The sequence below is a fragment of the Ranitomeya variabilis genome, chromosome 2 (assembly GCF_051348905.1).
Source record: "Ranitomeya variabilis isolate aRanVar5 chromosome 2, aRanVar5.hap1, whole genome shotgun sequence".
NCBI lineage: Eukaryota > Metazoa > Chordata > Amphibia > Anura > Dendrobatidae > Ranitomeya > Ranitomeya variabilis.
This window is the reverse complement of record NC_135233.1, coordinates 698,816,899-698,832,677: the sequence shown is the minus strand read 5'-3', so window position 1 is coordinate 698,832,677 and position 15,779 is coordinate 698,816,899. Positions and strand designations below refer to the sequence as shown.

General features: G+C 48.2%; 1 protein-coding gene across 1 annotated transcript in view; it reads right to left on the bottom strand.

The window, feature by feature from the left end:
* The window catches only part of HDDC2 (HD domain containing 2), a 76,661-nt gene extending 60,882 nt beyond the window's left edge, over positions 1-15,779 (bottom strand). Inside the window, exon 1 of the mRNA XM_077289438.1 lies at positions 15,612-15,779. Coding sequence (XP_077145553.1) covers positions 15,612-15,686 — 75 coding nt within the window. The 5' untranslated portion in view covers positions 15,687-15,779. The remainder of the gene's footprint in view (positions 1-15,611) is intronic.

The window sequence follows — 15,779 nt, the reverse complement described above, 5'->3', positions numbered from 1 at the left end:
TATGGAGGTGCACTAGGTAGAAGCTCCCCCTGTGTATGGCTATGGCCGGGTTACTGTATATATACCTATATAGCCCGCTGTATGTGGAGGGGCACTAGGTAGAAGCTCCCCCTGTGTATGGCTATGGCCGGGTTACTGTATATATACCCCGCTGTATATGGAGGTGCACTAGGTAGAAGCTCCCCGTGTATGGCTATGGCCGGGTTACTGTATATATACCTATATAGCCCGCTGTATATGGAGGTGCACTAGGTAGACGCTCCCCCTGTGTATGGCTATGGCCGGGTTACTGTATACACCTATATAGTCCGCTGTATGTGGAGGGGCACTAGGTAAAAGCTCCCCCTGTGTATGGCTTTGGCCGGGTTATTGTATATATACCTATATAGCCCGCTGTATATGGAGGGGCACTAGGTAGACGCTCCCTCTGTGTATGGCTATGGCCGGGTTACTGTATATATACCTATATAGCCCGCTGTATATGGAGGGGCACTAGGTAGAAGCTCCCCCTGTGTATGGCTATGGCCGGGTTACTGTATATATACCTATATATCCCGCTGTATATGGAGGTGCACTAGGTAGAAGCTCCCCCTGTGTATGGCTATGGCCGGGTTACTGTATATATACCTATATAGCCCACTGTACATGGCGGTGCACTAGGTAGAAGCTCCCCTGTGTATGGCTATGGCCGGGTTACTGTATATATACCTATATAGCCCGCTGTATATGGAGGTGCACTAGGTAGAAGCTCCCCCTGTGTATGGCTATGGCCGGGTTACTGTATATATACCTATATAGCCCACTGTACATGGCGGTGCACTAGGTAGAAGCTCCCCCTGTGTATGGCTATGGCCGGGTTACTGTATATATACCTATATAGCCCGCTGTATATGGAGGTGCACTAGGTAGAAGCTCCCCCTGTGTATGGCTATGGCCGGGTTACTGTATATATACCTATATAGCCTGCTGTATATGGAGGTGCACTAGGTAGAAGCTCCCCCTGTGTATGGCTATGGCCGGGTTACTGTATATATACCTATATAGCCCGCTGTATATGGAGGTGCACTAGGTAGAAGCTCCCCCTGTGTATGGCTATGGCCGGGTTACTGTATATATACCTATATAGCCTGCTGTATATGGAGGTGCACTAGGTAGAAGCTCCCCCTGTGTATGGCTATGGCCGGGTTACTGTATATATACCTATATAGCCCACTGTACATGGCGGTGCACTAGGTAGAAGCTCCCCTGTGTATGGCTATGGCCGGGTTACTGTATATATACCTATATAGCCCGCTGTATATGGAGGGGCACTAGGTAGAAGCTCCCCCTGTGTATGGCTATGGCCGGGTTACTGTATATATACCTATAAAGCCCGATGTATATGGAGGTGCACTAGGTAGAAGCTCCCCTGTGTATGGCTATGGCCGGGTTACTGTATATATACCTATATAGCCCACTGTATATGGAGGTGCACTAGGTAGAAGCTCCCCCTGTGTATGGCTATGGCCGGGTTACTGTATATATACCTATATAGCCCGCTGTATATGGAGGTGCACTAGGTAGAAGCTCCCCCTGTGTATGGCTATGGCCGGGTCACTGTATATATACCTATATAGCCCACTGTACATGGCGGTGCACTAGGTAGAAGCTCCCCTGTGTATGGCTATGGCCGGGTTACTGTATATATACCTATATAGCCCGCTGTATATGGAGGTGCACTAGGTAGAAGCTCCCCGTGTATGGCTATGGCCGGGTTACTGTATATATATATACCTATATAGCCCACTGTACATGGCGGTGCACTAGGTAGAAGCTCCCCCTGTGTATGGCTATGGCCGGGTTACTGTATATATACCTATATAGCCCACTGTACATGGCGGTGCACTAGGTAGAAGCTCCCCCTGTGTATGGCTATGGCCGGGATACTGTATATATACCTATATAGCCCGCTGATTATGGAGGGGCACTAGGTAGACGCTCCCCCTGTGTATGGCTATGGCCGGGTTACTGTATATATACCTATATAACCCGCTGTATATGGAGGGGCACTAGGTAGACGCTCCCCCTGTGTATGGCTATGGCCGGGTTACTGTATATATACCTATATAGCCCGCTGTATATGGAGGTGCACTAGGTAGAAGCTCCCCCTGTGTATGGCTATGGCCGGGTTACTGTATATAAACCTATATAGCCCGCTGTATGTGGAGGGGCACTAGGTAGATGCTCCCCCTGTGTATGGCTATGGCCGGGTTACTCTATATATACCTATATAGCCCGATGTATATGGAGGGGCACTAGGTAGAAGCTCCCCCTGTGTATGGCTATGGCCGGGTTACTGTATATATACCTATATAGCCCGCTGTATATGGAGGTGCACTAGGTAGAAGCTCCCCTGTGTATGGCTATGGCCGGGTTACTGTATATATACCTATATAGCCCACTGCATGTGGAGGGGCACTAGGTAGATGCTCCCCCTGTGTATGGCTATGGCCGGGTTACTCTATATATACCTATATAGCCCGATGTATATGGAGTACTACCTAGAAGCTCCCCCTGTGTATGGCTATGGCCGGGTTACTGTATATATACCTATATAGCCCGCTGTATGTGGAGGGGCACTAGGTAGACGCTCCCCCTGTGTATGGCTATGGCCGGGTTACTCTATATATACCTATATAGCCCGCTGTATATGGAGGGGCACTAGGTAGAAGCTCCTCCTGTGTATGGCTATGGCCGGGTTACTCTCTATATACCTATATAGCCCGCTGTATATGGAGGGGCACTAGGTAGAAGCTCCCCCTGTGTATGGCTATGGCCGGGTTACTGTATATATACCTATATAGCCCGCTGTATATGGAGGTGCACTAGGTAGAAGCTCCCCCTGTGTATGGCTATGGCCGGGTTACTCTATATATACCTATATAGCCCACTGTATATGGAGGGGCACTAGGTAGAAGCTCCCCCTGTGTATGGCTATGGCCGGGTTACTGTATATATACCTATATAGCCCACTGTACATGGCGGTGAACTAGGTAGAAGCTCCCCTGTGTATGGCTATGGCCGGGTTACTCTATATATACCTATATAGCCCGCTGTACATGGCGGTGCACTAGGTAGAAGCTCCCCTGTGTATGGCTATGGCCGGGTTACTCTCTATATACCTATATAGCCCGCTGTATATGGAGGGGCACTAGGTAGAAGCTCCCCCTGTGTATGGCTATGGCCGGGTTACTGTATATATACCTATATAGCCCGCTGTATATGGAGGGGCACTAGGTACAAGCTCCCCCTGTGTATGGCTATGGCCGGGTTACTGTATATATACCTATATAGCCCGCTGTATATGGAGGGGCACTAGGTAGAAGCTCCCCTGTGTATGGCTATGGCCGGGTTACTGTATATATACCTATATAGCCCGCTGTATATGGAGGTGCACTAGGTAGAAGCTCCCCCTGTGTATGGCTATGGCCGTGTTACTGTATATATACCTATATAGCCCGCTGTATATGGAGGGGCACTAGGTAGAAGCTCCCCTGTGTATGGCTATGGCCGGATTACTGTATATATACCTATATAGCCCGCTGTATATGGAGGGGCACTAGGTAGAAGCTCCCCTGTGTATGGCTATGGCCGGGTTACTGTATATATACCTATATAGCCCGCTGTATATGGAGGTGCACTAGGTAGAAGCTCCCCCTGTGTATGGCTATGGCCGGGTTACTGTATATATACACCTATATAACCCGCTGTATGTGGAGGGGCACTAGGTAGAAGCTCCCCTGTGTATGGCTATGGCCGGGTTACTGTATATATACCTATATAGCCCGCTGTATATGGAGGTGCACTAGGTAGAAGCTCCCCCTGTGTATGGCTATGGCCGGGTTACTCTATATATATACCTATATAGCCCGCTGTATATGGAGGCGCACTAGGTAGAAGCTCCCCTGTGTATGGCTATGGCCGGGTTACTGTATATATACCTATATAGCCCGCTGTATGTGGAGGGGCACTAGGTAGAAGCTCCCCTGTGTATGGCTATGGCCGGGTTACTGTATATATACCTATATAGCCCGCTGTATATGGAGGTGCACTAGGTAGAAGCTCCCCCTGTGTATGGCTATGGCCGGGTTACTGTATATATACCTATATAGCCCGCTGTATATGGAGGTGCACTAGGTAGAAGCTCCCCCTGTGTATGGCTATGGCCGGGTTACTGTATATATACCTATATAGCCCGCTGTATATGGAGGTGCACTAGGTAGAAGCTCCCCCTGTGTATGGCTATGGCCGGGTTACTGTATATACCTATATAGCCCGCTGTATATGGAGGGGCACTAGGTAGAAGCTCCCCCTGTGTATGGCTATGGCCGGGTTACTGTATATACCTATATAGCCCGCTGTATATGGAGGTGCACTAATAACAAGCTCCCCCTGTGTATGGTTATGGCCGGGTTACTGTATATATACCTATATAGCCCGCTGTATATGGAGGGGCACTAGGTAGAAGCTCCCCCTGTGTATGGCTATGGCCGGGTTACTGTATATATACCTATATAGCCCGCTGTATATGGAGGGGCACTAGGTAGAAGCTCCCCTGTGTATGGCTATGGCCGGGTTACTGTATATATACCTATATAGCCCGCTGTATATGGAGGGGCACTAGGTAGAAGCTCCCCCTGTGTATGGCTATGGCCGGGTTACTGTATATACCTATATAGCCCGCTGTATATGGAGGGGCACTAGGTAGAAGCTTCCCCTGTGTATGGCTATGGCCGGATTACTGTATATATACCTATATAGCCCGCTGTATATGGAGGGGCACTAGGTAGAAGCTCCCCCTGTGTATGGCTATGGCCGGGTTACTGTATATATACCTATATAGCCCGCTGTATGTGGAGGGGCACTAGGTAGAAGCTCCCCTGTGTATGGCTATGGCCGGGTTACTGTATATATACCTATATAGCCCGCTGTATATGGAGGGGCACTAGGTAGAAGCTCCCCCTGTGTATGGCTATGGCCGGGTTACTGTATATATACCTATATAGCCCGCTGTATATGGAGGTGCACTAAGTAGAAGCTCCCCCTGTGTATGGCTATGGCCGGGTTACTGTATATATACATATATAGCCCGCTGTATATGGAGGTGCACTAGGTAGAAGCTCCCCCTGTGTATGGCTATGGCCGGGTTACTGTATATACCTATATAGCCCGCTGTATATGGAGGGGCACTAGGTAGAAGCTCCCCCTGTGTATGGCTATGGCCGGGTTACTGTATATACCTATATAGCCCGCTGTATATGGAGGTGCACTAGGTACAAGCTCCCCCTGTGTATGGTTATGGCCGGGTTACTGTATATATACCTATATAGCCCGCTGTATATGGAGGGGCACTAGGTAGAAGCTCCCCCTGTGTATGGCTATGGCCGGGTTACTGTATATATACCTATATAGCCCGCTGTATATGGAGGGGCACTAGGTAGAAGCTCCCCTGTGTATGGCTATGGCCGGGTTACTGTATATATACCTATATAGCCCGCTGTATATGGAGGGGCACTAGGTAGAAGCTCCCCTGTGTATGGCTATGGCCGGGTTACTGTATATATACCTATATAGCCCGCTGTATATGGAGGTGCACTAGGTAGAAGCTCCCCCTGTGTATGGCTATGGCCGGGTTACTGTATATATACCTATATAGCCCGCTGTATATGGAGGTGCACTAGGTAGAAGCTCCCCTGTGTATGGCTATGGCCGGGTTACTGTATATATACCTATATAGCCTGCTGTATATGGAGGTGCACTAGGTAGAAGCTCCCCCTGTGTATGGCTATGGCCGGGTTACTGTATATACCTATATAGCCCGCTGTATATGGAGGGGCACTAGGTAGAAGCTCCCCCTGTGTATGGCTATGGCCGGGTTACTGTATATACCTATATAGCCCGCTGTATATGGAGGTGCACTAGGTACAAGCTCCCCCTGTGTATGGTTATGGCCGGGTTACTGTATATATACCTATATAGCCCGCTGTATATGGAGGGGCACTAGGTAGAAGCTCCCCCTGTGTATGGCTATGGCCGGGTTACTGTATATATACCTATATAGCCCGCTGTATATGGAGGTGCACTAGGTAGAAGCTCCCCCTGTGTATGGCTATGGCCGGGTTACTGTATATATACCTATATAGCCCGCTGTATATGGAGGTGCACTAGGTAGAAGCTCCCCTGTGTATGGCTATGGCCGGGTTACTGTATATATACCTATATAGCCTGCTGTATATGGAGGTGCACTAGGTAGAAGCTCCCCCTGTGTATGGCTATGGCCGGGTTACTCTATATATATACCTATATAGCCCACTGTACATGGCGGTGCACTAGGTAGAAGCTCCCCTGTGTATGGCTATGGCCGGGTTACTCTATATATATACCTATATAGCCCGCTGTATATGGAGGTGCACTAGGTAGAAGCTCCCCCTGTGTATGGCTATGGCCGGGTTACTGTATATATACCTATATAGCCCGCTGTATATGGAGGTGCACTAGGTAGAAGCTCCCCCTGTGTATGGCTATGGCCGGGTTACTGTATATACCTATATAGCCCGCTGTATATGGAGGGGCACTAGGTAGAAGCTCCCCCTGTGTATGGCTATGGCCGGGTTACTGTATATACCTATATAGCCCGCTGTATATGGAGGGGCACTAGGTAGTAGCTTCCCCTGTGTATGGCTATGGCCGGATTACTGTATATATACCTATATAGCCCGCTGTATATGGAGGGGCACTAGGTAGAAGCTCCCCCTGTGTATGGCTATGGCCGGGTTACTGTATATATACCTATATAGCCCGCTGTATGTGGAGGGGCACTAGGTAGAAGCTCCCCTGTGTATGGCTATAGCCGGGTTACTGTATATATACCTATATAGCCCGCTGTATATGGAGGGGCACTAGGTAGAAGCTCCCCCTGTGTATGGCTATGGCCGGGTTACTGTATATATACCTATATAGCCCGCTGTATATGGAGGTGCACTAGGTAGAAGCTCCCCCTGTGTATGGCTATGGCCGGGTTACTGTATATATACCTATATAGCCCGCTGTATATGGAGGTGCACTAGGTAGAAGCTCCCCCTGTGTATGGCTATGGCCGGGTTACTGTATATACCTATATAGCCCGCTGTATATGGAGGGGCACTAGGTAGAAGCTCCCCCTGTGTATGGCTATGGCTGGGTTACTGTATATACCTATATAGCCCGCTGTATATGGAGGTGCACTAGGTACAAGCTCCCCCTGTGTATGGTTATGGCCGGGTTACTGTATATATACCTATATAGCCCGCTGTATATGGAGGTGCACTAGGTAGAAGCTCCCCCTGTGTATGGCTATGGCCGGGTTACTGTATATATACCTATATAGCCCGCTGTATATGGAGGGGCACTAGGTAGAAGCTCCCCTGTGTATGGCTATGGCCGGGTTACTGTATATATACCTATATAGCCCGCTGTATATGGAGGGGCACTAGGTAGAAGCTCCCCTGTGTATGGCTATGGCCGGGTTACTGTATATATACCTATATAGCCCGCTGTATATGGAGGTGCACTAGGTAGAAGCTCCCCCTGTGTATGGCTATGGCCGGGTTACTGTATATATACCTATATAGCCCGCTGTATATGGAGGTGCACTAGGTAGAAGCTCCCCTGTGTATGGCTATGGCCGGGTTACTGTATATATACCTATATAGCCTGCTGTATATGGAGGTGCACTAGGTAGAAGCTCCCCCTGTGTATGGCTATGGCCGGGTTACTGTATATACCTATATAGCCCGCTGTATATGGAGGGGCACTAGGTAGAAGCTCCCCCTGTGTATGGCTATGGCCGGGTTACTGTATATACCTATATAGCCCGCTGTATATGGAGGTGCACTAGGTACAAGCTCCCCCTGTGTATGGTTATGGCCGGGTTACTGTATATATACCTATATAGCCCGCTGTATATGGAGGGGCACTAGGTAGAAGCTCCCCTGTGTATGGCTATGGCCGGGTTACTGTATATATACCTATATAGCCCGCTGTATGTGGAGGGGCACTAGGTAGAAGCTCCCCCTGTGTATGGCTATGGCCGGGTTACTGTATATATACCTATATAGCCCGCTGTATATGGAGGTGCACTAGGTAGAAGCTCCCCTGTGTATGGCTATGGCCGGGTTACTGTATATATACCTATATAGCCTGCTGTATATGGAGGTGCACTAGGTAGAAGCTCCCCCTGTGTATGGCTATGGCCGGGTTACTCTATATATATACCTATATAGCCCACTGTACATGGCGGTGCACTAGGTAGAAGCTCCCCTGTGTATGGCTATGGCCGGGTTACTCTATATATATACCTATATAGCCCGCTGTATATGGAGGTGCACTAGGTAGAAGCTCCCCCTGTGTATGGCTATGGCCGGGTCACTGTATATATACCTATATAGCCCACTGTATATGGAGGTGCACTAGGTAGAAGCTCCCCCTGTGTATGGCTATGGCCGGGTTACTCTATATATATACCTATATAGCCCGCTGTATATGGAGGTGCACTAGGTAGAAGCTCCCCTGTGTATGGCTATGGCCGGGTTACTGTATATATACCTATATAGCCCACTGTACATGGCGGTGCACTAGGTAGAAGCTCCCCTGTGTATGGCTATGGCCGGGTTACTCTATATATATACCTATATAGCCCGCTGTATATGGAGGTGCACTAGGTAGAAGCTCCCCCTGTGTATGGCTATGGCCGGGTCACTGTATATATACCTATATAGCCCACTGTATATGGAGGGGCACTAGGTAGAAGCTCCCCCTGCGTATGGCTATGGCCGGGTTACTGTATATATACCTATATAGCCCGCTGTATATGGAGGGGCACTAGGTAGAAGCTCCCCCTGTGTATGGCTATGGCCGGGTTACTGTATATATTCCTATATAGCCCGCTGTATATGGAGGGGCACTAGGTAGAAGCTCCCCCTGTGTATGGCTATGGCCGGGTTACTGTATATATACCTATATAGCCCACTGTATATGGCGGTGCACTAGGTAGAAGCTCCCCTGTGTATGGCTATGGCCGGGTCACTGTATATATACCTATATAGCCCACTGTATATGGCGGTGCACTAGGTAGAAGCTCCCCTGTGTATGGCTATGGCCGGGTTACTGTATATATACCTATATAGCCCGCTGTATATGGAGGTGCACTAGGTAGAAGCTCCCCCTGTGTATGGCTATGGCCGGGTTACTGTATATATACCTATATAGCCCGCTGTATATGGAGGTGCACTAGGTAGAAGCTCCCCTGTGTATGGCTATGGCCGGGTTACTGTATATATACCTATATAGCCTGCTGTATATGGAGGTGCACTAGGTAGAAGCTCCCCCTGTGTATGGCTATGGCCGGGTTACTGTATATACCTATATAGCCCGCTGTATATGGAGGGGCACTAGGTAGAAGCTCCCCCTGTGTATGGCTATGGCCGGGTTACTGTATATACCTATATAGCCCGCTGTATATGGAGGTGCACTAGGTACAAGCTCCCCCTGTGTATGGTTATGGCCGGGTTACTGTATATATACCTATATAGCCCGCTGTATATGGAGGGGCACTAGGTAGAAGCTCCCCTGTGTATGGCTATGGCCGGGTTACTGTATATATACCTATATAGCCCGCTGTATGTGGAGGGGCACTAGGTAGAAGCTCCCCCTGTGTATGGCTATGGCCGGGTTACTGTATATATACCTATATAGCCCGCTGTATATGGAGGTGCACTAGGTAGAAGCTCCCCTGTGTATGGCTATGGCCGGGTTACTGTATATATACCTATATAGCCTGCTGTATATGGAGGTGCACTAGGTAGAAGCTCCCCCTGTGTATGGCTATGGCCGGGTTACTCTATATATATACCTATATAGCCCACTGTACATGGCGGTGCACTAGGTAGAAGCTCCCCTGTGTATGGCTATGGCCGGGTTACTCTATATATATACCTATATAGCCCGCTGTATATGGAGGTGCACTAGGTAGAAGCTCCCCCTGTGTATGGCTATGGCCGGGTCACTGTATATATACCTATATAGCCCACTGTATATGGAGGTGCACTAGGTAGAAGCTCCCCCTGTGTATGGCTATGGCCGGGTTACTCTATATATATACCTATATAGCCCGCTGTATATGGAGGTGCACTAGGTAGAAGCTCCCCTGTGTATGGCTATGGCCGGGTTACTGTATATATACCTATATAGCCCACTGTACATGGCGGTGCACTAGGTAGAAGCTCCCCTGTGTATGGCTATGGCCGGGTTACTCTATATATATACCTATATAGCCCGCTGTATATGGAGGTGCACTAGGTAGAAGCTCCCCCTGTGTATGGCTATGGCCGGGTCACTGTATATATACCTATATAGCCCACTGTATATGGAGGGGCACTAGGTAGAAGCTCCCCTGCGTATGGCTATGGCCGGGTTACTGTATATATACCTATATAGCCCGCTGTATATGGAGGGGCACTAGGTAGAAGCTCCCCCTGTGTATGGCTATGGCCGGGTTACTGTATATATTCCTATATAGCCCGCTGTATATGGAGGGGCACTAGGTAGAAGCTCCCCCTGTGTATGGCTATGGCCGGGTTACTGTATATATACCTATATAGCCCGCTGTATATGGAGGTGCACTAGGTAGAAGCTCCCCCTGTGTATGGCTATGGCCGGGTCACTGTATATATACCTATATAGCCCACTGTATATGGCGGTGCACTAGGTAGAAGCTCCCCTGTGTATGGCTATGGCCGGGTTACTGTATATATACCTATATAGCCCGCTGTATATGGAGGGGCACTAGGTAGAAGCTCCCCTGTGTATGGCTATGGCCGGGTTACTGTATATATACCTATATAGCCCGCTGTACATGGCGGTGCACTAGGTAGAAGCTCCCCCTGTGTATGGCTATGGCCGGGTTACTGTATATATACCTATATAGCCCGCTGTATATGGAGGTGCACTAGGTAGAAGCTCCCCCTGTGTATGGCTATGGCCGGGTTACTGTATATATACCTATATAGCCCTCTGTATATGGAGGGGCACTAGGTAGAAGCTCCCCCTGTGTATGGCTATGGCCGGGTTACTGTATATATACCTATATAGCCCGCTGTATATGGAGGGGCACTAGGTAGAAGCTCCCCCTGTGTATGGCTATGGCCGGGTTACTGTATATATACCTATATAGCCCTCTGTATATGGAGGGGCACTAGGTAGAAGCTCCCCCTGTGTATGGCTATGGCCGGGTTACTGTATATATACCTATATAGCCCGCTGTATATGGAGGGGCACTAGGTAGAAGCTCCCCCTGTGTATGGCTATGGCCGGGTTACTGTATATATACCTATATAGCCCTCTGTATATGGAGGGGCACTAGGTAGAAGCTCCCCCTGTGTATGGCTATGGCCGGGTTACTGTATATATACCTATATAGCCCGCTGTATATGGAGGGGCACTAGGTAGAAGCTCCCCCTGTGTATGGCTATGGCCGGGTTACTGTATATATTCCTATATAGCCCGCTGTATATGGAGGGGCACTAGGTAGAAGCTCCCCCTGTGTATGGCTATGGCCGGGTTACTGTATATATACCTATATAGCCCGCTGTATATGGTGGTGCACTAGGTAGAAGCTCCCCCTGTGTATGGCTATGGCCGGGTCACTGTATATATACCTATATAGCCCACTGTATATGGCGGTGCACTAGGTAGAAGCTCCCCTGTGTATGGCTATGGCCGGGTTACTGTATATATACCTATATAGCCCGCTGTATATGGAGGGGCACTAGGTAGAAGCTCCCCTGTGTATGGCTATGGCCGGGTTACTGTATATATACCTATATAGCCCGCTGTACATGGCGGTGCACTAGGTAGAAGCTCCCCCTGTGTATGGCTATGGCCGGGTTACTGTATATATACCTATATAGCCCGCTGTATATGGAGGTGCACTAGGTAGAAGCTCCCCCTGTGTATGGCTATGGCCGGGTTACTGTATATATACCTATATAGCCCTCTGTATATGGAGGGGCACTAGGTAGAAGCTCCCCCCGTGTATGGCTATGGCCGGGTTACTGTATATAGCCCGCTGTATATGGAGGTGCACTAGGTAGAAGCTCCCCCTGTGTATGGCTATGGCCGGGTTACTGTATATATACCTACTAGCTGTACTACCCGGCTTCGCCCGGGTTAATGACTGCTGTTAGCAAAATAGAATGTGTTAACAAAAATTTATTCTGCACACAAAAACCACAAAACAAATAGATAGAAATGTAATTATTAAAAGGCAAAAACTAAGCAAATAGAAGCATTTCACAACATATATTAGCTTTGTTATACTGAGAATGTCTTTGTTGCCTATATTAACCAATCAGAGCTCAGGTTAATTAACTGTAGCAAAATAGAAGCTGAGCTGTGATTGGTTGCTATTGGCAGCCTGATAAATCCCCAGCCAACAGGAAGCCCTCCCCCCTGGCAGTATATATTAGCTCACACATACACATAATAGACAGGTCATGTGACTGACAGCTGCCGTATTTCCTATATGGTACATTTGTTGCTCTTGTAGTTTGCTTATTAATCAGATTTTTATTTTTGAAGGACAATACCAGACTTGTGTGTGTTTTAGGGCGAGTTTTATGTGTCAAGTTGTGTGTGTTGAGTTGCGTGTGGCGACATGCATGTAGCGACTTTTGTGAGATGAGTTTTGTGTGGCGACATGCGTGTAGCAACATTTTGTGTGTTGAGTTGCATGTGACAGGTTAGTGTAGCAAGTTGTGTGCAGCAAGATTTGTGCATGGCGAGTTTTGCGCGTGGCGAGTTTTATGTGTGGTGCATTTTGAGTATGTGCAAGTTTTGTGTGAGGCAACTTTTGCATGTGGTGCAACTTTTGTACATGTGGCAATTTTTCTGTGTGTGCAAGTTTTGCATGAGGTGAGTTTTCCATGAGGTGAGTTTTGCACGTGTGGCGAGTTTTGCGTGAGCCTAGTTTTGCATATGGCGAGTTTTGAATGTAGCGAGTTTTGAGTGGTGACTTTTGTGTTTCGACTTTTATGTGGCGAGGTTGGTGTGTGTGTGTGGTGAAATGTGTGCTGAGGGTGGTATATGTGTTCAAGCACGTGGTAGTGTGTGGCGCATTTTGTGTTTGTGTTCATATCCCCGTGTGTGGTGAGTATCCCATGTCGGGGCCCCACCTTAGCAACTGTACGGTATATACTCTTTGTCGCCATCGCTCTCATTCTTTAAGTCCTCATTGTTCACATCTGGCAGCTGTCAATTTTCCTCCAACACTTTTCCCTTCACTTTTTCCCCATTATGTAGATAGGAGCAAAATTGTTTGGTGAATTGGAACGCGCGGGGTTAAAATTTCACCTCACAACATAGCCTATGACGCTCTCGGGGTCCAGACGTGTGACTGTGCAAAATTTTGTGGCTGTAGCTGCGACGGTACAGATGCCAATCCCGGACATACACACATACATACATACACACATTCAGCTTTATATATTAGATATACCTGTATGTAATCTCCTGTATATAGTATATACCTGTGTGTCATCTCACCTATATATAGTATATATCTGTGTGTCATCTCCTGTATATAGTATATACCTGTATGTCATCTCCTCCTATACATAGCATATACCTGTGTCATCTCCTCCTGTATATACTATATACCTGTAGGTAATCTGCTCCTGTATATAGTATATACCTGTGTGTCATCTCCTCCTGTATATAGTATATACTTGTATGTCATCTCCTCCTGTATGTAGTATGTACCTGTATGTCATCTCCTCCTCTATATAGTATATACCTGTGTGTCATCTCTCCTGTATATAGTATATATCTGTGTGTCATCTCCTCCTGTATATAGTATATACCTGTGTGTCATCTCCCCTGTAAATAGTATATACCTGTGTGTCATCTCCTGTATATAGTATATAGCTGTATGTCATCTCCTCCTGTATTAGCCCTCGTTCACACGTTATTTGGTCAGTATTTTTACCTCAGTATTTGTAAGCTAAAATGGCAGCCTGATAAATCCCCAGCCAACAGTAAGCCCACCCCCTGGCAGTATATATTAGCTCACACATACACATAATAGACTGGTCATGTGACTGACAGCTGCCGGATTCCTATATGGTACATTTGTTGCTCTTGTAGTTTGTCTGCTTATTAATCAGATTTTTATTTTTGAAGGATACCAGACTTGTGTGTGTTTTAGGGCGAGTTTCGTGTGTCAAGTTGTGTGTGTTGAGTTGCGTGTGGCGACATGCATGTAGGGACTTTTGTGAGATGAGTTTTGTGTGGCGACATGCGTGTAGCAACTTTTTGTGTGTCGAGTTGCATGTGACAGGTTAGTGTAGCAAGTTGTGTGCAGCAAGTTTTGCGCATGGCGAGTTTTGCGCGTGGCGAGTTTTATGTGTGGTGCCTTTTGAGTATGTGCAAGTTTTGTGTGAGGCAACTTTTGCATGTGTTGCAACTTTTGTGCATGTGGCAATTTTTCTGCGTGTGGCAATTTTTCTGCGTGTGCAAGTTTTGCGTGTGGCGAGTTTTGCACGTGTGGCGAGTTTTGCATGTGGAGAGTTTTGCGCGTGGCGAGTTTTGAGCGGCGACTTTTGTGTTTCTACTTTTATGTGGCGAGGTTGGTGTATGTGTGGTGAAATGTGCACTGAGGGTGGTATATGTGTTCGAGCACGTGGTAGTGTGTGGCGCATTTTGTGTGTGTGTTCATATCCCCGTGGTGGTGTGATTATCCCATGTTGGGGCCCCACCTTAGCAACTGTACAGTATATACTCTTTGGTGCCATCGCTGTCATTCTTTAAGTCCCCCTTGTTCACATCTGGCAGCTGTTAATTTGCCTCCAACACTTTTCCTTTCATTTTTTCCCCATTATGTAGATAGGGGCAAAATTGTTTGGTGACTTGGAAAGCGCGGGGTTAAAATTTCACCTCACAATATAGCTTTGACGCTCTCAGGGTCCAGACGTGTGACTGTGCAAAATTTTGTGCCTGTAGCTGCGACGCCTCCAACACTTTTCCTTTCACTTTTTCCCCATTATGTATATAGGGGCAAAATTGTTTGGTGAATTGGAAAGCGCGGGGTTAAAATTTCACCTCACAACATAGCCTATGACGCTCTCGGGGTCCAGACGTGTGACTGTGCAAAATTTTGTGCCTGTAGCTGCGACGGTTCAGATGCCAATCCCGGACATACATACATACATACATACATACACACACACACACATTCAGCTTTATATATTAGATATAGCCCGCTGTATATGGAGGGGCACTAGGTAGAAGCTCCCCCTGTGTATGGCTATGGCCGGGTTACTGTATATATACCTATATAGCCCGCTGTATATGGAGGGGCACTAGGTAGAAGCTCCCCTGTGTATGGCTATGGCCGGGTCACACAACACTGTACTGGCCTCAGTCTCCTGCACCTCCAGGATAGTAAGCGCTGCGATGGAAGAAGCCTGCGCTGCCGTTACACCGCACGGACCCGGTTGTTCCCGCACTACACACTCTGCACGGAGCGGCCACTACTTCACCTTCAGCTGTCCCACACATTTCATGAAGTGCAGCAGGCTCCTCCCCGCTCCGCTCCCGGATCCCGCGGCCGCCATACCGGCTGTACAGAGCACAGGAAGCGGAACCAGCGGAGGCCCCGCCCCCAAAAGTCATGTGAGCTGTCAGCTCCGCGGCGCGGGGAGCCTCGT